The following is a 21,385-nucleotide window of genomic DNA, read 5'->3' as shown; positions in this document are numbered from 1 at the left end:
AGTGTAAAATGTAAGATTTTATTCAATGTAATCTCATTGTTCATCAGTATATCATTTATTACAACATGAAGAAATTCCATATTTTAGTATTAAAGAATCGTAGCAGAGATTTATAATAGACTTATGGATCTCTGGTCTATGGATTCAATTTCATGTTGGATTTCATATAGCATTAGAATTTTTCCATGTATATTACCAACATGCTACAGAGTTATTATCTTTTATTTAGCAGTAACTTCTGTGATGTCAGTCTAAAAGTGTAAAAATACTCACTTTTCGTAAGTATTTTCTTTTTAAAAAGGTATGCTATAGTGAGAAATGAGAACAGGATAACTTAATAAGATTCATATGAGAAAGTACAGTTTACCCATAGTATCATGTTTTAATCGAGTTAGTACGTATTTTTTTGAGAACTAACAGTTAACAGAACATAGCAGTCTAATTGTTTGTAAAGAATTTTTCCCATTGTCATGTTAAAGCTAAATGGTTATTTCTTCCAATGTTTTAAGATTTTAAGTAAGCGCTTTATTTCTAGTTGACTGGTAACAGTTTCTGTAACAAAATTATGGGTACTGTTATTTTCTAAATAACTGAACATTATTTGCCACTGTTAATTTATTCTAGTTAATTGCTTCCAGTCAAGTAGTGAACACCAGTAAATGATTTTAGTTGCCTTAAAACCCGCGAGTTAGATGAAGCCTATCATATGAGGAATTCTATTATACAACTCTGCATATTGTGTTTTGGAAAAACAATTATGGTATACCTTTTAAACGTTTACTTGGAAACGTAGTTCATCAATACTTAATCTATGAGTGTGACGTGACTGTACATTATTTTGCACACTAAAGATGTTTTTCTTCTAATTATGAAGATTGAAACTAGCGTTATTTACATATTATTCATGTTTTTACAAATGTTAAAGTACAGCTACAATCTGAAATATTGTGTTCGTTTTTTGGGACCGAATAATCTGAGTTCAATTACTTGGACAGGTCATCATTGTGCACTGTTGAGCATTATTGAAGTAGTATGAAACATCAGTACTGTGTATCAAATGTCAACCTTTGTTGAAAACTTAGTATGAATTGAGTTGGTCTCTATAAAGCCTCAAACTAAAAATACGTTAAATTCTTTACAAGTGACATTTTCAATGTAACAAAAAAATTATGCGAATTAGAATTATAAGTTTCAGTTTAAAGATTCAGGTACTCATCATACCCATAGTTAAAGCAAAACCCATGCATATATTGTCACCAGTAAAATCTTCCTTCAGCTTTTACTCTGATTGGATCCTTCTATAAGAAAGAGTCATGGTGTGTAATATACAATTTGAAAACGTTTGTTATTTAACACTTTTTATCATTCCTGAAACTATTAATCTTAATATTTTTTGTTATTCTTTATTAACAGTAGGTTTTCAAACTCTAAACTTGCACTTTTACTAACCTACTATGTTGTACGGCCTTACACTACATTCAGAACAATATATTTTATATAAGTGAATAAACCTTATTCCAAGTTTTAACCATCTACAGATAATTTTGTTAAAATACTCATTAGTAAATTAATGACAAATAGTGCAAAATTTAATTCTTATTTGTCAGGTCCAATTTACTAGACGTTACACTAAAAACAAGTGAGAAAATTAATAAAATGAGAGGCAGAAAAAATAAAGAGATATTGACAGGTGTACAAAGCTGTACACACAAGCAGTTTCATTGGGATGAATGTAATCAATGAATGAAACTTATAAAATAATATTAAGCTTAGGGATTAGAGAAAAAAGATAGATGAATGAAAGTCTGCTTACCAGGCTGACTTAAGGATGTAATTCAACATTTCCCATCCATAAAATGTAATTATCATGAAAATACTAACCAAAACGTTTGCACTTACTGACATATTTCAGACCAACAGTCAGTGATTTCATGGATTTATGGTTATGTTATATAAGTATGTATTTCCTGAAAATGGAATTATAGATTGTTTTATGATCTAGGTTTGTCAATTTTTTACCAATTATGTAGTGATTTTCAGATCTATGTGTAACTTAGTATGTTTGAGCTACAGTTAGATTTACGCACACATTACATACTATTCATTTCAACGTTTACAAAGATTGATAAACTAATTCCATTTACAAAAATAAATTCTTGATCCACATTTTTAAGTATACTTTCAATATGATTATATTCTTATCACTGATTTAGACCCTTACAGATCTAAAATGTTTTATTATATTTATCGGCATATCTCAATATAATGATAATTTAAGATCAAATGTTATTCACCATAAAATATGTTTCACAATAAAATTTCCTTCAAATGATTAGTTTTTCAATTACAAAACTAAACTAGTCACAGTATTATAAAAATAGTCTAATTCAAAATCACACAGGTCATGTCGTTATAATAAGCATCATGGATTAATAACTTATATAGTTGAATAAAAATATCATCAGAAGGGGTTTTGTGGAGATTTTAGTAATTTAAACAGTTGAGATCATAAGTCCTGGAGTTCTAGTGAGAAGCAGTGATCAGTGGAGTTCAACCGGGTCAGTTGTCAGGTAGTAACTCACTGATGACAATGGTGGGTGTGTCGCTCAATTTCGTGGATTAGTTGAAGTTAGAGATTAACACCGTTGGATGCCGGCCGGCCCAGTGGTCTAGTTGGTTAGGCGCCTGGCGCGAGACCGATGCGTCTTGGGTTCGGATCGCGCAAGGCGGGGTCGTGGATGCGACTGCTAAGGAGTCCCACAGTAGGACGAAACGGCCGTTCAGTGCTCCCAGGTTTTCTATGGTGGTCTAGTTTCAATTGACTCATGATCTTAACTGTTTGAATAAAAATATTTCCATAGTGATTAGATCTGTCAACAAGGTTCATTAATTGAATTTATATATTCTGAAATATTAATGATCTAGTTGCTTTATCATGTATCAATCTGTTACTGACAGACTAAAAGTTAATTATTTATGATGAAAGATATAATGGTTTTATATAAAAAAAAGGTTAGAAAAGAAAATGAGTAAAACTACTTTTTAAATCAATATTTGACTTCTCTGTTAACATTTATTTCAATTTATAATATACTACTAATGTTTATTATTCATAAAAACTCTATTCTAGTAAGTAAACAAGTATGAAGTCAAAAAAAGAAAATTCAAATAAAATAATAAAATAATAAAATCAATAACTTACCGTATTCATTAATGTACTTTCTTCAATTCTACCAGAATGATTTCCATCAGTCGGTAATAGATTTGGTCTATGCTCAAATAATGGTGATGACAATTTATTAGATTCAGAATGATGGATAGTTTTAGGGATTATTTTTAAACCTAACTTGTTTGTATCATAATTCTTTAAATTATCATTTATATCATGATTGATAAAATGTGAATTATTATAATAGTCATTATCAGAATTGAACATATTAAGATAATTGTTTATATTACAATTGTTATTATTTCGATTGGGATTAATTTGAGAAGATTGAAACTCTGTGTTATTCAAAGGGTATAAATTATTCATTAATGAAATAGATCTGTTTTCAGGTTTATGATTTGAGTTATATTGTCCAAAAGAATCTGTTTCCAGTGTATTACATTTACCATTTACTTGTAAAAGGTTCATTTCATTTGGTGGACTGCAGCAATTTAAAGTGTTGGTTACATCATTTTTAATATCTAAAGCGTTATGTAACTTTGACTGATTCATTTTAGATTTACAGATTGTTTGGTCAGTTAAATCTTCTTGATTGTTTCGTTTATTATAGATGGTACTTCTAGTGTCATTGTTAGTTGTACTATTCTGAAGATGGTGATGATAACAAGTGTTAGCGGGGGCTCGATACGTTTTCCTAAAATGATTTCCATTTCCTAGAAAAGGTGATGAAAGTTCACTAATTGAATTTGAGGATTTTGAATTATACTGAATAGGGATTGGACCAAAAAGTGGTGGTAAATAGTGGTTCATTCCAACACTAAACTTTCTATTGGTACAACAACTGTTGTAAAGTAGAAGTGGTGTAGAAGGCGCTATTTCATTCGATCGGATAATTGGTATGGGAGTTAAGTGGGATACTATAGGTGAATTAGTTTCTGGAGATGTTGACTGCAGTTCATCACTGAGGGCTTCACCAGAGAACTGATTATGCGATAATCCCAGTTGATTATAACGTAATTCATATAGATTTTTTGACATACTAGTTGCAGGTAAATTTTCACCAGTGATTTCTCCTCTATGATAGTAATTTCTCCTTAGTAACGTTTGATTATTTGAATGTTTTTCAGGTGGGAGATATTTTTCATTAGGAAACTTTTGTACATCTTTATTATACAATAATGGGAATTCTTTATTAATGACCCTTTCATTTCTGCCTAATAATGAACAAGGACTATCAACAACTGATAAGTTAGCTACATAGAAATTTTCTTGTAATTTACAACTTGCTATTGGTGAGGTGGTTGTAGAATTAATAATAGATTTATTCAATGGTGTTGAACTGTGATTATTAGGTGTCTGGAAATCTTTATAACAGTAAGAAAAAGTAGAAAAAAGAACTTTACTAATCTAGTCTTCAAACAACCAGAAATTTCATAATGTTTTGTTAGGTAGCCATATATATATTTCTTGTATAATGGCCGTAATACAATAATTATCAAAACAAAATTATTATAGCTATATGTGAAAAGTGAATAACATATTTGATTAAATTGTTCTCTTCTACAAAAGCCGTGATGTAAAATGTTTGTTTGAGGCGATCCAAGTAGGTGTATTTAAGTCAAGAACATATGTTTATTCAGCTCTTGCTTAAATAACTTTGAGTCTATTGAGGTGTAGATAAAATTCCTTCAGAAAAAAACGTGTTTCACGAACTCCAAGATAATTTTCATACTCTAAATAATATGCTTGGAGAAGTTCCGTTATAAATAATCAAAGACATCACACAATCACTTATTTACAGCACTACTTAATATCATCTCAGTCTCTGGAAATCGATATCATGAAGAATCAAATATCTTTTATGTGGAAATCTATTTGCCGCTTCACAAAAGGATGTTTTAGACATTCATATTTTACTACTTTTTATTTGTAAGTAGGTAAATTTGATACATGCAAATTAAGGAGGACTTGAATTTTATTAAGGTAATTGAACATAAGTAATTTTGGACCGTACTGAATTTAGAATGAATTAGTAATCTCTGCACTTCTACATTAATTTAAACCTTCAAAGTTTTCTCACACTAATGAAAGAACAGAACTGAATATAAACTAACCTACTAGTATTTATACCAGTCTGTTTCACATAGACGTTTTGATTTTGTATCACTGTATTTAATATTGATGATATTAGATACTATGCAGTATTCAGGTTAGTTTACAATGAATTTTTACATCAAAACCATCTACATAAGGTCACTAAGGGAAAGGATTTATAAATATATAACAAACTCAATTCATCAGTTATTAAATTTCTGCTATTCGGCTTATAAATATTAGACCAGAAAGCCCTCTGTAATTAGGATAATTAAAATTATCATTTTTGTTTTTCACATATAAACTGGGTGTAAATCAAAGTATCAATTTTAATGTAAAGTGTGAACTTGCATAAATCTTCAGTCGTCACTTAGTTAATAAAAATCAACACCACTAAAGTTCTGTAGCCTATATTTTATGCAAATATTTAAGAGTCGGGATTAAAGTTTTATTACATAACACTGTATGGTGGTCATATAGGGACTTTTGTTGAATATTTGAAGTAAGGAGGAATTAGGATTCTAGAACTAGTGTACATCTAATACCTACTCAACTATTTATTAAGATGCAATAAAATCAAAATGAAATGATTCATAACACGAATAACATTGAAGATAGAACATTACGTTAGTTGGACAAAGTGACTTAACGATTTCATAAATAAAATATTCATCATAAGTATTTATCAATACATTTATAGATAGGGACATTCCTTCAAATTCAAAAACATACGATGAATGAATGTGGTAAGCAATGCAATCGACTTTGGAAATGTACTTGGTTTTTATCCAAGATATTAATAATGTTTGATGGAGTTTAAAATGACAGCCTAATGTTATAAAACGTAAAAATGAAAAAAATCACAAAGTGATGCTGATTTGTTTGGACAAAAAATTCTCCTTATTTCCTCCATTATAACATTACGGAGAAGATAAATTCTAATGAATATGTATTCCAATTAAAGATTCACGATTCACATATAGAATTTTATTATAGATGATTTAGCAAAATGTAATAAATAGAAGTGAATGTTGTTTTTTATGATAAACTATTTGTTTTTAATCAGTTTATTTACTTGTGAAATAACTTCAGTTTTTGAAAGCCTACTGAATCAGTATTCTTTGATTGTAAAATAAGGGCTTCAGTAAAGGCATTTTACTGATTACTTACAAGTGCTTGCGTTATTTTATGTGAATTTTTAGGAAATCGACTTTCATTGTAGTGAACGAGAACATAAATGGGGACAATCAAATGTATTTGAATACAATATTACGGAATACCATAGTAAAGTATGAGAACAATACAGTAAATACTTAATTTAATCAGTTGTCTCAAACTTGACTGTTCCTTTTCCAAATATCAGTCAATCGTATCAGGTTTCATTGTTCTTTTGTTTCCACACCAATCACCCTCTGTTTTCGTTCTCTTCTCTTCGATTTTCTTAACGTTCTACCTTCAGGCATTTCACTTTCGATTGATGATACATACTACTTATATATGTCGACACCACACCATCAATGATTTACATCGAGTGGTATCATAGAAAACCATAATTACGATAAATTGTAACTTCCACTAAAATTTTAGATCAATATATAGTTATAAAGTAACAATCGTATTTACATAATCATTTCTGTGGGCAGCTTTATTATTTACTAGCTAAATCATTTCATATCTCACTGTAAATACTTTAAGTGAATCATCATCTACCTAAACCTGTGATGCTTGTTTTATATTTAACATTTAAAGCTTTTCCTTGATAAGTTGGCGTTTGATGTTTAGTGAACAGTTGTTGTATTCACTTCAAAATTCAGTATATGTGAAACGAAAAATTAAAAAAAAGTTAAAATAATAACAATTGAATTTTGTGAAAATTTTCAATATCAGTTTGCATATAATTTGGTGATATTGATGATGATGATATTACTGTAATGAAAAGAAGTGTTATAGTATGGTTGATATGAAAACTAACCAAAAGCATTTGCCAACTCCTTGTAACTAACTAACTATATATATATTAATATAAAATCCACACTAATGTACTCTAATTTTTTGTAATTATTAATAATACTAACCAATAATAATTTTCAGAACGTCTTTTTTAAAATAGCCAGTATAAATATTTTCTGGAAAGTTAAAGAATGAACATAGTGACAAGAAAAAACTTCTGTTTTTAAAATGAAGAAGTAAAAAAATGAAGATACTAGACACGATATTTCGTGCACCTATGTGTGCACAGTGTTTCGTTTTTTTTTGTTATTGGAGAACATAGTACTAGAGAATCGGAGGAATTGAAAATGAATAGCATCAAATGTTAATGTCTTTAGCCAAACTTATCACATGTCTCTATGTAGACATATATGTGAACAGATATTCATGAGTTAACCACATAAAAATTTAAATGGCATTTTGCACATTTTGTGTTGTAGTACAGCAATAAATTGTTAGTGTACTTTGACAAATAAAAAAGGGATGATCAACAAGTTTTAATTCATAAATATATTTCACTAACAGTTTAACTGATTCAGAAATTGGTTTCAGTATGTATATATGTCTGCGTATTCTTTAAAGATTCATAGTAGAAAATATTTAAGTGCATGATGATTATTTGTTTCGATGGGCAAGGACACATTTGCTAGGCTAAATATAAATGAGGGTCCTAGGTTGCATTGATCAGGAAGCGCGACGTCAAAGGACAGATTTAAATAACAAGAACATTTGTATGATTAGTGTTATATCCCGATAAGTATAATGAATGGTAATTTTTGGGATCCATTTATGGACCAATACTATGAGTATATTTTATCGTGTAATTGTTAAATAACTAAACTGTTCATATTCATGTCCCTCTTAATATGAGTTTTATTTTTACCTATGAACTATCATTATACGATGTACCATTCTTGAATTATTCCCTGTCTGTTAATCATTACCTCCCTCATTCATAGCCACTTTTGGCCAAATATTGTACAAATGTTGTTTCATATTTTATGGTACGTTGTGGTCTGTTTGATTGGTATATAAACCCCGTATGTTTGAAATAAATGATTTATATTGCAGAGGCTGAGATTAGCGTTCTGGACGTAACTGGCTGGGTTAGGCGGAAAGCAGGGCTGATCAGAACTCTAGGCTGCTCGCACGTGTTTTATGCGTTCCTGGTTCGATCGATAATTCGCTCCTCTCTGATTGGCGGTGTCGTTGCGTTATCCAATATACAGCCTCACAAGTTATAACAGTTAGAAACTGAACCGATGTTCTCATGAATTGTATATTTAGTGATTTGTTATTTAATAACATTGAAACAATGCATTATGGAAATATATTTCCTTTAATGATGTATTTAATGTTAAAAACCGAAAAACAAATAAAAATATTCATTCTTTCCTATGTTTACGATATTAACTGTTATCTGAATACTCTTTCGTTCTTATTTTATTCTATTCACTGTTAGCCTTACGATTATATGATTCATTATTCATTATGTTAGTTACCTTAATTATAATGGTAAGATTATTAAAGCATATCAATTAACATTCTAAAAAAAACTTGGGAAGCATCAAATAGCTTCTATTGACTTATAAGCAAAATAATTAGATGAATTGTAAAAAAAATATTTCAATAAAGAATTCGCTTTATCAAAGTTTTAAGTTTATGCTTTTCTATACAAAATGAATCCATAAAATAGGGTATACCATAAGTATTTGTATATGATTCTAAACCTATACACTAATAGTTAGAACAGAATCAATTCTGTTATAATGATAAATAAAAATAGATTAACTTTTAGTAGCCCTCGATTATATGACTTCAGTTTGATCGTTTGAATGATTGTTGTTGAAATAAACATGTCACCGATCCTCGTATATCATCATCGACTTAAATCGCGGAAGTGAATAACGAAATTAAATAAATCAAATATGAGAATGAATTTTGAATATGTATATTTCGCACAATCGTTGATCTAGACAAACAAACGAAGGGACAAAACGTAGAGAAGAGAATGAAGTGAAATGACACGTGGTGGAGAAGACATGTAAGCCAACTCGATTTAATCGAGGGTTAATCGATATTTATAGCCCGATAAAAATGAGTTACTGATATGTGATGAGTAAGAAGGGAAATGCACATACATACGCTCACATAAAAACAGTCAAGATTGATAAGCGAATAATTAAGAAGGTTAAAATGTAGCTTAGGAAGAATGGATTTGGTTTGTCCAAAATCTAGAATAAACTATGTGTGCTTAACATAGAAACCGACACTACACTATCCAGGTAACTTCTAAATCCAACCTTTATCATTATTGAAGCCTCATTTTTATTCATCACTCCGATCCGACCTTATGCTTCTCTAGTAAGTTTTAGCATGAATTCCAAAACTTAATTCTAAGAATTTCGATTTTAATTACAGATAAATTGTGATTATCAGCTTTTTAAACAGAATAAAACCTTCTTGTCAAAATGAATTGAACGTATTTCTGGATCCTGACCAGTTCAAAGAAGATATTATATGATGGTTTAATTATTAACAACTTGAACTTCAGCAACTCATATAAACTCCTTGTTTTAGATACTAGTACTCAACTTATTTCAAGCAACTATTACGTTTCTTTTAAAAAAGAAGTAACATATCAACAAATATTGTCTTTGTCTTATTATCTCTGAAAAGAAATCAATGATATTTGGTATACTTCATATGATAAAGAAGTTTTTAATACAAACAGTTAAATAAAGGAAATAAGTAAATCTCCTTAATATCAATGGTCATGATAAAATTATTAGTTATCATGCCTGCAAATGAAGTGATATGATGGTTCTAGAGAAGTATCTATCAAGACTGTCGGGATAAGATTTTTATTTACTTAAGTTTTAACTGTTTATGTAACGTATATTATTTATATTCAAGAACGATAATTAGAAGATGCATATTACCAGAAGAGGGTTTTGTGCTCACTAGTGACTGGTTTCAAGAGGTATTTTCTGAGGTTCTAGTGAGACGCCGTGATCAGTGGAGTTCAATCAGGTCTGTTGTGAAATAGTAACTCACTGAAGACAATGGTGGACGGTGGCGTGATATCGTGCATTGGTTGATGTTAGACATTAACACCGTTGGATGCCAGCCGGCTCAGTGGTTTAGAGGTCAAGCATCGCGTGCGTGATTGGTGGGCCCGAGTTCGAATCCCGCGTACGGGATTATGGATGAGCATTTCTGAGGAGTCCTATAATAGGACAAAACGGTCGTCCGTCGCTTTCAGCTTTTTAATAATTGATCGATTCATGATCTCAATCAAAAGGACCTTATTGAGTGAAATTTTCCCCAGTGACCTTGTATACACTAGACTATGATATACTATATCAATTTAAAACTTTTCAGGGTATAACAAAGTTTTGCAAACATAAACCTTGTACATATAATCTGATTAATGACCGCATTTATTACATTGACAAAATGTACAAACTGTCATTTTAATTTTCAGCTTTGACAGTAATATGTAGTCATTTATGTATTTGTCACATTTAAGATATATTTTCACTCGATTTACAAATGAGAAAAAAACCCAATGATTTTTAACTTCGAAAAGAATTTTGTATTTTTTTATATCCAAATGGTGAATATTCTTCTAAATACATACAATCGGTTCATTGTTATGTTTCATGGGCAAAGAAAATTATTTATTTATTTATACTGATGAAATGAAATAGAGCTTACTATTATAAAATTATACTACGATTTATCGTTAAAAAATAAGCCACAAATATTTTTAAGGTGATTGTTTAAAATCAACTCTAAGAAATGAATACAAAACACAATACAATACTTTATTATCAGAAGGGGTTTTTGTGGATATTATAATAATTTTAATAGTTGGAATCATGAGTCAGTTGAAGCTAAACCACCATGAAAAACCTGGAAGCCCGGGACAGCCGTTTTGTCCTAGTATGGAACTCCTAGGCAGTGCGCATCCACGATCCCGCCTCGAGAGATTCGGACTTGGGACCTATCGGTCTCGCGCGCGATCGCCTGACCTCTAGACCACTGAGCCGATTGACATACAAAGGTATTAATGTCTGGCTTAAACTAATCCACGAAATTGAGCGATACATCTACCATTGTCTTCAGTGAGTTACTATCTCGCAACAGGTCCTGGGTTGGAATCTGGCAAGGCGGGATCGTGGATGCGCACTGCTGTGGAGTCCCACAATAGGACGAAACGACCGTCCTGTTCCTTCAGAATTTCCATAGTGGTCTAGGTTCAGTTGACTCATGATCTCAAATATTAATATTACCTTATATTCAGACTTATGTAATTAATATGCTTATTCTTTACCAGCCCAAATTGTGATAAAAGTACGATTTGTTTCATGTAATTCGAATGTAGGGTAACGAAATTATCGCATTTTTGTTTAAATAGATATTCAATAATAATAATCAGAAATTATTAAATTAATAACTTGGGGACTTCTTTTTCTTTAATTGGTTTGTTATAAGCTTGTTTGATGGTAATAATGTATTCGGCTGGTGTTTCATAAATGTCTTCACATTTTTTTAAACTCAAGATAATAGACTGAACCCTCTAGATTTATGACACTATGCTCTGTAACCGTAAGTTAGTCACTTTAGGTTAAAAAAAAGATGAATAAAGTATTTATAAGGAATAAATTTATTGACGAACTAGAGGTTCAGTTGTACTAAGGATTTTAAGAAATATTTGGTATCTTTTATGGTTTACATCATGGACTAATCTTATTTAAGCAACAATTTAAGACCAGAAAGCACTGGACATATTGTTTCGTTCTTGTTCGGAACTTATCAGCAGTTAGTATCTACTGACATACTGGGGATCAAACCATGAACATTCAAGTACAGCGGCAAGCGCTTATCCACTAGACTATTCAGTCGGGATGCGATATTCATGTTTTTAATGATTGTGCGTAATGTGTTGGTCTTTTCTGTTTATATATATAAGAATAATAGTATGCGTTCGAATAAATATAAAAAGTCGTACTTAAACCAACTACCTTTTTTCACTAGGTTTCTTCATTGCACTCAACATACGCGAATATAATATTATTCCAGCAAGATCTCTTAAGGTTAGTTAAAATAACTTTATTACTCAAACTCCTTATCAATGAAACAGTCTTATAAATGTAAATAGGTAGGCTCCTACAACTGATGTTTAAAGCAACTGAGGTGGCTTTTTGAACAGAAGTTTTGATGAATTTCATTCTTACAGTAAAATCTGTATTAATATTACGTTGGATAGGTTTATTTAGGTGTCTATTTTTTTATCTTTAACCAGAAAATCCAGTTAATTAGGAATGTTGGAAAAACCTGAAATCAAAAATAGAATTTATACACACTTGAATATATCCAATATATTAGGAAATATTGTAAAGCTCCTTAACTTCGTTCATTTTAAATCGCTACCTTTGTGCAGTGACTTTGAAATATCTATCCTGTTATTTTAGACAGATATATTTGCATTTGGACTGAGATATGTACCGATGTGTGTGTTTTTAATTTATGTGACGACTTTGTCCACTGAAACTTGATTATATAAATTATCTACCAATTAAACTTGGAGGTACATTGACCACTTAAGTTGAATTAGACAAATAAAACAAATATGGTAGGATAGAATTACGCAGAAATATCAATGCTAAATCTGTTTTGATTTTTCCGTCAAAAACGTTTCTTGGAACAATTTCTAAGAGTTCATAGATGATGATTGAATCATTGTATTTATCATTAACTAGCAATGAGGAGATATTCTTTAATTCAGTACGCTGATACTTGTATTAATCGTACTCAATGCTTCCACCTGGTGCTGCTGCGTAGTAATGGCAGTTTTGCTGGTTAATTTGTGCGGCCGGCAGGCATCGGAATAATCCATAACTCTGCTGTAAAATGGATTAGTCGGGTTCCGACTTTAGGGCTCACCAAATCTTGCGGGCTGCTCGATGTATATGCTTATGTATGGGAATCTCATGAGTCTCAACTCGTGTAGTTACGTATGTAGGTATATGCAAAGGGTACGCACATAAGTTAGGAGAAGGAATGTAAATTGGGGAAATATCTGCCATGTGTCTAGCAAAACCAGCGACCTTCCAAAGCAGGTCGAAGACATAATAAAGATACGGTTGCAAAAACAAGGAAGGGGTAACCATCAAACCCCCTTGTGAGTGTTTATGCTTATGTGCTCGTCATGACGTGTGAGGTTCGAAGCCTTTGTACCAGTGGTACGCGTGTGACATTCTAAAAACGGTCAGTTGCGAATACGTTTGAAGGAAGTGGTGATCATCTACTCTCCTAGGTGAGTGAATATATCTGTATATATGTTATAGGATGCATGATTGAAAACTTTTGTGTTACAAATATGCGTGTAAACCATACTTGGTCATTGTACCACACCCACTTGCCAAGACCCAGGGATACCGACTTTTTGATGCGATTACATCCACGGAATAGGTTTATGAGCCTTGAAACAAGGAAACCAACTCCCGAAAAACCGCACTGGCCTTACTGGATAAGGCTTCATCAACCTTAAATGGCTGGAACACCACAACCGATATTTTTGCATCACCAGTGAGTGAGATACAAAATGAAGTTTCCTGTACAATCTGAGTATGTGATGACTGAGCACATTATAATGCAGCCTACCTTATTCAGCTAATGAATATAACCACTAAATAAATGCGTGCTCACTGAAGAATAATTCTAATCTACATTATCTGTGAGCCAATATCACAGTCCGTAACACTTGCATAATCATCATTTAGCAAAACGTTACTAAACATCTATAACAAACAGTTTAAAGTATTAATAATTTACTGTGCATGCTCATATAATATAGCAATATCAATTTACCACTTTTATTGTTTAATCGTTTGCGCAATACAAACACAAATAAAGTGACTAAGAGAAGAAAGAAGATTGCACCAATTATTACAATCCACAAGTAGGTATTCTGATAACTGAAGATGGACAAAGTGGATTCGTCATAGTAACCATCTGAAATAGAAAAATCTAAATTATTTATGATAATAAGTGATTATAATTTGCAAACTTCAGAAAATCTGTTAGGTGTTTTTCATAAACATTCCGCAACAATATTATAAGGTAATTAAAACAACTAATATTTCGGTGTTTTTCAAAGCTTTTTAAAAAACCGTCATACTCTAACTAGAGCTAATGACTTAACTTTTTCAAGAAACTTCCAGTGTTCAGATGTACGAATGAATTATTGATATTCAGATTCATTCAAAAATAATACGAATATAAACGTAAAACATACGATCAGTCATCATTTCGAAAATGAACCTTAGCCTGATTACTTAATTTCACAGATAGCTGTGTCAGAAGTATGAAATATTCTGCTAACTGAAAAATATTAAAGTCATTTTTTAAGATAGTTTCTAAAGGATTTCTTCTTGGCTTATTTTCAAGTCTATGGATGCTACCTCAACAACGCCACATAAAAATGAGCTCGCTAACGTTTTTCAGATTTTTCGTGCTATCATTTGTAAGGATGAAATCTGTTCGTATTAATCATTGTGAGCCTCAAATATTGGTAAGGGTTTTTCAAGTCCAGACAAAGAAACTCGGGGAGCATATGAGGAATTGGTCGACATCTTAATTTAATTTATAATTTTTATCCCAGACAACGACTAATATTTAAAAAATAACTCCCAAACTCTTTTGAGATTACACACTTCGTAAGGTATTCACGATTCTATCCGTCGAACTAAACGCTTAACTTTCGGGCCATTAAACTGGGATACAGTGATCCAGGTTTATGAATTTAGTCAATTTTCTATTCCTGTGGCTGAAAACCGAGTTTTGGTCTCTGTTTTTTTAACCCCTAAATCTTATTTGTGTTCTCTAAACCTATGCCAATTATTTGTTACGGTATAACTGGTCACACTTCTTGTAGTTGCGTTGTTAGGTTTTCGTTTGTAAGATTATTTCATGTAACTGACTTCTTAACGTTTTCAGCTATGACCTAACCTATTTGGTGAATATGTACATAGGATTATAGACTGTCAATAAATTATTTCTGTTTAAGAAAGTCAGTTGCCCAGTTTAATATTCTACATCTGACAAGGACATTACTAGCGTTAATTCACTAACAAACTGCCATTAGTCACAAAGATCCTAAGTGTAGTTGTTAACTATGGAAAATTACCATGGAATATATACTCAATGGACTGCTATTTAAAATAATGTTTGTAACCAACCGTTTTCTTCATCGACCCAGTCGGTTGCGTAAACCAGACTCCCACTTTCATCGTAAAATCTAAACTGATAAGTTAATTTTTCTTTTTCGGACCAGTGAACATAAATTCCTTGAGGAGTGTCGCTTGAAGTATCATCGGACAACAAATTATTTATCTCGACTGTTTCGTTGGATTCGTTTTCGGATTTTAGATGGGAAGTGTTATAGAATGTATTATTAAATAAATATATGAGCGGAATTTCAATTTTACCCTGTTCAGGGTTTTCAACTAGCTTATCAATACACTCATTTGAGAGAGAAGTTGTTTGATATTTATTATTAGGAAATGATTTATACAAATCTAACCAAGAACGATAATTTGGTTTCTTCAGAGTTTTCATTGTGGATTGTGATGAAGAACATTCTTTTATTATATCCTCAGGTGATTGTTCACGCCTGTAATAATTTGATGCGCATATTCTAATTAACATTTTCCATTGCGATTGTTGACTGTTGTCACTCTTTATAGGAAGCGAACTGAGCGAGTTGCCTGTGATGATGTTTGAAGTAGATTTTGTCGTAACAATATGGTTTTTATTTTCTTCTGAAACAGGTAAACCACCTTCGCTGGTCTTGAAAAAATATAACGGATCAAAGTTAACTCGAATCCTCAAATCATCACGTCTAAAACGCACGTTCCTTACATTGATTGGTGGATTACCTTTAACAGGAAACAGACATTAGAACAAGGTGGCATAGTTGCTAACAAAGGAAATCATAAAATGAGACTAAACAGTTAAAAAGCATCGAGGAAATACCACTCATTTATTTAGGAAATAAACTGTTGCTTCGCAATCTGTGCACATTAAGTACGCTTGATTTAGGGAACTCATATATGTGAGAAGGGACACAAATGAAATGATAAGATAAAGTGATTCAAATAAGTTAATGTCTATTTGCTCATACGGATTAAAAAACTAATATCTGTACTGAGAATTTAATTCCATACAGTCTCTTCTAGTAAGAAATATTGTTATCATCTTTCAAAGATTCATCACTTCATAATGACATCGGTAAAAAGTTCCTAGTAGTAACTAAATAGGCAATTTCTGTGTCAGCTAGTCTCTAGAGACCTGATATACAGATGGTTAATCTATCGATTTCTATAGAAGGATTAAGTTGATTTTGGTCCTTTAAGTGTTTATGCTAGAGATAAAAACTCTGTTTATTGTATAAAAATAAAAGGAGACGACACCATTTCCTAAACTACAGGTTATACTTAATCAAAAGAACACCTCCCTTTACCTAAGTTTTAGTAAAGTGTAATCGCCTCACTAGAAGTGATCTAGCTCAGATCGATTCGTGACTTCAACTACGAAAGTACTACAGTCTCCACTAACCCCCTTACTACTACTAATAATAATCATATGCTCACTAGTGACTAGATTTAGGATATATTTCCTGGAGTTTTAGTGAGAAATCGTGATCGGTGGAGTCTAATTCGTGTCGGGTGTGAGAAAGTTATCCACCTCAAACAATGGATGAAGGGTTATGCAAGATCATGGAACGATTAAAGTTAGACATTAACGCCAGTGGATGCCAGTTCAGTAGTCTAGAGGTTAACCTTCCCCGCGTGAGACCGAAGTTTCTGGGTTCGATTCCCGCGTATGGGACTGTGCATGCACACCACTGAGGAGTCTTATACGGGGATGAAGCGCCTACCCAGTGCTTACATGTTCTCAGTGGTGGTCTAGATTTGATAATCTCACGATTACAATTATGGAAATATTTGTCAGATAATTTTCAAGTTCAATTTACTTGAAAATGAAAATAATACACACTTGCAAAACACAAATGTTAAGTAATGTACTTAAATTTTTACTGAATAATTCACCCTTTGTTTGCTTTATTCAACTTCATGCAACAATATAGAATGTCGTATTGATTTGATCTTAATACGTATTTTAATAATACGCAATATTTATTCGTTTGTATGTGACACAATATCATTAGGTGTGATACATAAAATATAATACACTAAATTAGAGGTCATTTATATTCTTTGATGTTTTTAAGGGCTTGAACAGTAAATGAACCGAAGTAAATCACTGAACGTTGGTTTTCTTAAATAGTAGCAGATAAAATGCTGATTCATTTAAAACATTTAGATAAATACTAAACAGGATTAAATATATTCACGAACCAGGTGGTTGTACTTGCATGAAAAACTGTTTTCTTCCTTCCACGTGTTCTAATTCACACATATATTCCCCGTAATCCTTTTCTGTAATTGGGCTTAGAAACAATCGATAAACAATTGTTGGTATTTTTCGCAATGTATTTCTACTTCCACTATCGTTTTGTCTAATTTGTATATCCGTGTCATAGTATGGAAAGTCAATAAGTATTGCATCAGTCCAAATAAGTTGCCTTTTATTAATACCAGAAGAAAATTGTTTCAACCGTATATGTGGTTCCCAGTTTTCGAGTACTAATTCTTTTTGAAGTATTTTGACACCTGATGCTGATCTCTCAGTAGTAACCTTGTACCAAGTATACGTTTTCTTTTGTGTTTTGATTTCATATGGTATTTGTGAATTAATTTCATGAAGATTACAGTTTTCAGTCACAATATGTTTTATTTTAGTATCTTTTGGATTGTGTATAGATGAAGGTACAGGATATGACCATATATGAAGTTCAATTACAGTATGTGAACCAACTGCGGACGTTACCGATGTAATTCCTGGTGGTGCTAACTCGGGTGCGACTGAAATCAAAAGTATGAATAAGAACAAAATTAATTTGACAATGAATAGCACTAAATAGCATTGTGTCAAAATACCTAATTTTAACTTTTCTTATTCCTTGAAGGGTAAAATAGTAGAGTTTTTACAAAAGCTCACATTTAAAAAATGAACTTTACAACCAAAAGATTACTCTTAATATCTGCTTCTGGGAGAAAACTATCATACAATATATGGTATGTTGTATATTGTACAAATATGATTTAATGTCGTGATACTGTGGCTAGATTAGTGAATTTAAATTTACTTATACATAAAACATTCTACGTAAACTTTTCAGTAGTAAGTTATTTTTTTAATGTTAAGTATTGGGTTTGATGAATTAGCCGAAAAATACATTTGAATTTCAGATCATGTATACCAAAGATACTTATAACTTGAGCACATTTTTAAAAAGAACAAGAGAAAGAATGACTTTAAATAGTACGATTATCATACATCTCAAGGATACGGGACATCAAGTCGATACCTTGCAATCTTTCAAGATGATCAATAAACAGCCAAACTTCAGTCTTCTGAAGTTCGCTAGAGCCCTTGCTACCTAGCGTCAAAAATCTGATTTATGTGTTCAAAAGGAAATGATCGTTAATTTTTCCTTGCCTTAGTGATAAATATTCCTTTGTTGCATCTTAAAACACTTTTGATCTCTTCCGTTTATTACATCACTGGGTTTTTAGAATTTCGACTGTCTTCCAGATTAGTATTCACATTTTGTTGACTGAGCTTTACTCATTTTATTCCTATCAGCGTCTACTCATTATGTAATCACTTGTTTCTGGCCCTTTGAACTCTTGTCACAATCAATGTTGTTTAATGTTATTTTACATAATGTATATATTTACAATAATCAGCCTTAAATTTATTGACACTCGCTATACTATACCAATGTGTCTTCAATATAACTTCCAAATGAACTCTTTCATGTAAATATTTTAATCCCATTTTGTACCTATTTTCTACATACCATAGGTTGTACGCAGCTGATGAGAACCAAACGAAATAAAATGAATCCATGTTATTCTGCTGGAATATTTGTTCTTGGTCTATTCTTACTTCAACTAAATATGTGTTTAACTTAATCAACTTTAAAAATCTCCAGTTTCACTATTTTTATTCTCAAAATTATGTCTACAGACAGTTTTGATGGAGAAAAACAGAATAATGTAATCAAGTGTGTTATAGCTATTTAAAACACTTCATTTTTCACTGGCACCAAAAAATCACATACTTTGTTCAATGTATCCTTATTTCTTAACTTTTTAGAATCCCTAATAGTATTGATTCACTTAAAATGTATTCTATATTCAATAACTCATGCTGTAATTATTGTTTCTTACTATCTTCAGTGATCCGAAGGTGCAAATATATAAGCTAGACTTCACATCTGACAAAATTTCATTAATTTCATTACTGAGACAACAATATGTAATATGATATGAGCAAATAATTATTGTCTTTTATGCACGTCCTACGAAGTAAAGTTCAGTTATTTGAGTTGACGTTACTTAATTTCTAAATATTGTCATTATAGATTGCTTGAAAAGACCATATTTTAGAATGCTAACATAATATCATACTAACATCAGTCATACTTACATGTGAATTCTAAATGGCTAGTCACTTGTGCTGTACTAGTTGGACCTTCAAGTAAACATGTGTAGTCACCAGCTTGTTTCCTCCCTGGATAATTTAAAATTAGTTTATTCGATCGGTACATATTTAACTCGTTGAAAAGTATTTCTTGATTAGTCAACTGCATCCAGTTTTCAGGGTATTGAGGGCGAAATTTCCAGTAGAATTTCCACATATTATGTTTATCTTTACTAAGTGAAGTTCCTTGACTTTTTGAAAATTTATTTTCATAATGGATACCATCTAGAAAGTCAGTTTCGCTCTCAAAATATTTCGGTTGACCACCTTCAGCATTACAGATTAGAGTAATACTGTTAGACTTTAGACGATCTTCCATTGTTTGTGGAATAATTTTTAATTTTAGCGTTGGTGGATCTACAATCAGGAAAAGAGTAACACTTGAAAAAGATGAATTATTACGCTTTTAAAAATCTTATTAAGCGTAGATGGTTACGCAAACTCCAGTGCACTAGTCTATATAGAAACATTGAAGAAAAAGCGCTAAAACAAAACATTATCGCCGACCTGTTTTTGAATAATTAACATTCCACATAGACTGAATGTATTAATTTTGGTATTATATATCCAATACATTTTATGAAATATATCTGGTCTTGTTGAACTGGAGTTATCGGTTATTTTAGTGCATGCTAATTTCAATTACATATAAGTTGAACGATTATTATTATCTAGAAACTAATTTTCTTACATTATAGCATAGATTGGAGTGAGACGTATGACACTTAATGTTACTTTTATATAGAACTTAACTTTTATATAGAAGAGTATTTCTTCACCTACATTTCCTTTCATTTAAATTTTGTTGAGATAAATTTATAAAGAATTTAAAATCTTTGTTTAGATTGAGCATTTGAAAATATTATATCATAAAGATTTATTTACTTAATTAATAAAGCTCCTGACTGAACGCTTGAATCACTTTCCTAAGCTTTTCTAATGACCCCAGGTTAAATCTACACGACAACATGAACACGATAGAAAAGGCGCGAAATATGCAAAGAACGCTTTACTCCAAGGTTCCTTCATGTACAGAAAATTGAGGGTATTTATGGCATTTCAGATAGCATCGAGCTTCTGGGATGTCCTGGAACTCGACTAAACATTATAGCAGGATAGATAATCATACAATCATAAATGTTACACGTGACGCTTCACTTTCTTGATGTTTCTGGAGAACTTCTATTCATGTTGATTAGATAAAATGTTTTCCAGCGTTTTCAAAAACCCTTTAGGCTTTTTTGAGGAATATCCTGGGTCTCCCCAACATTAATAGAACGATTAAACAGTAGTTTAATCACTAACTGATAAATTTTCTAATATTGTCTATTTTTTACCACTTATAATTTAGCATAACTTGTTGTAGATGAAAACATTTTGATTACATAATAGATTAGATCTTTACAACTATTTAAATATTTCTCTTTTCATTAACCTTTTTCAATGTAA

The 21,385-nt window shown here is 31.3% G+C and overlaps 1 protein-coding gene across 1 annotated transcript in view; it reads right to left on the bottom strand.

Annotated features, from left to right (window-relative positions):
- Positions 1-21,385, bottom strand: part of MS3_00007789 (uncharacterized protein) — a 47,061-nt gene that overhangs the window by 6,839 nt on the left and 18,837 nt on the right. Inside the window, exons 8-12 of the mRNA XM_051216126.1 lie at positions 19,883-20,293; positions 17,683-18,249; positions 15,502-16,200; positions 14,132-14,275; positions 3,203-4,533 (exon numbers count right to left, since the gene is read on the bottom strand). Coding sequence (XP_051066680.1) covers positions 3,203-4,533; positions 14,132-14,275; positions 15,502-16,200; positions 17,683-18,249; positions 19,883-20,293 — 3,152 coding nt within the window. The remainder of the gene's footprint in view (positions 1-3,202; positions 4,534-14,131; positions 14,276-15,501; positions 16,201-17,682; positions 18,250-19,882; positions 20,294-21,385) is intronic.

This window comes from Schistosoma haematobium, chromosome 4, assembly GCF_000699445.3.
Source record: "Schistosoma haematobium chromosome 4, whole genome shotgun sequence".
NCBI lineage: Eukaryota > Metazoa > Platyhelminthes > Trematoda > Strigeidida > Schistosomatidae > Schistosoma > Schistosoma haematobium.
This window is presented reverse-complemented; position numbering and strand designations above follow the sequence as displayed.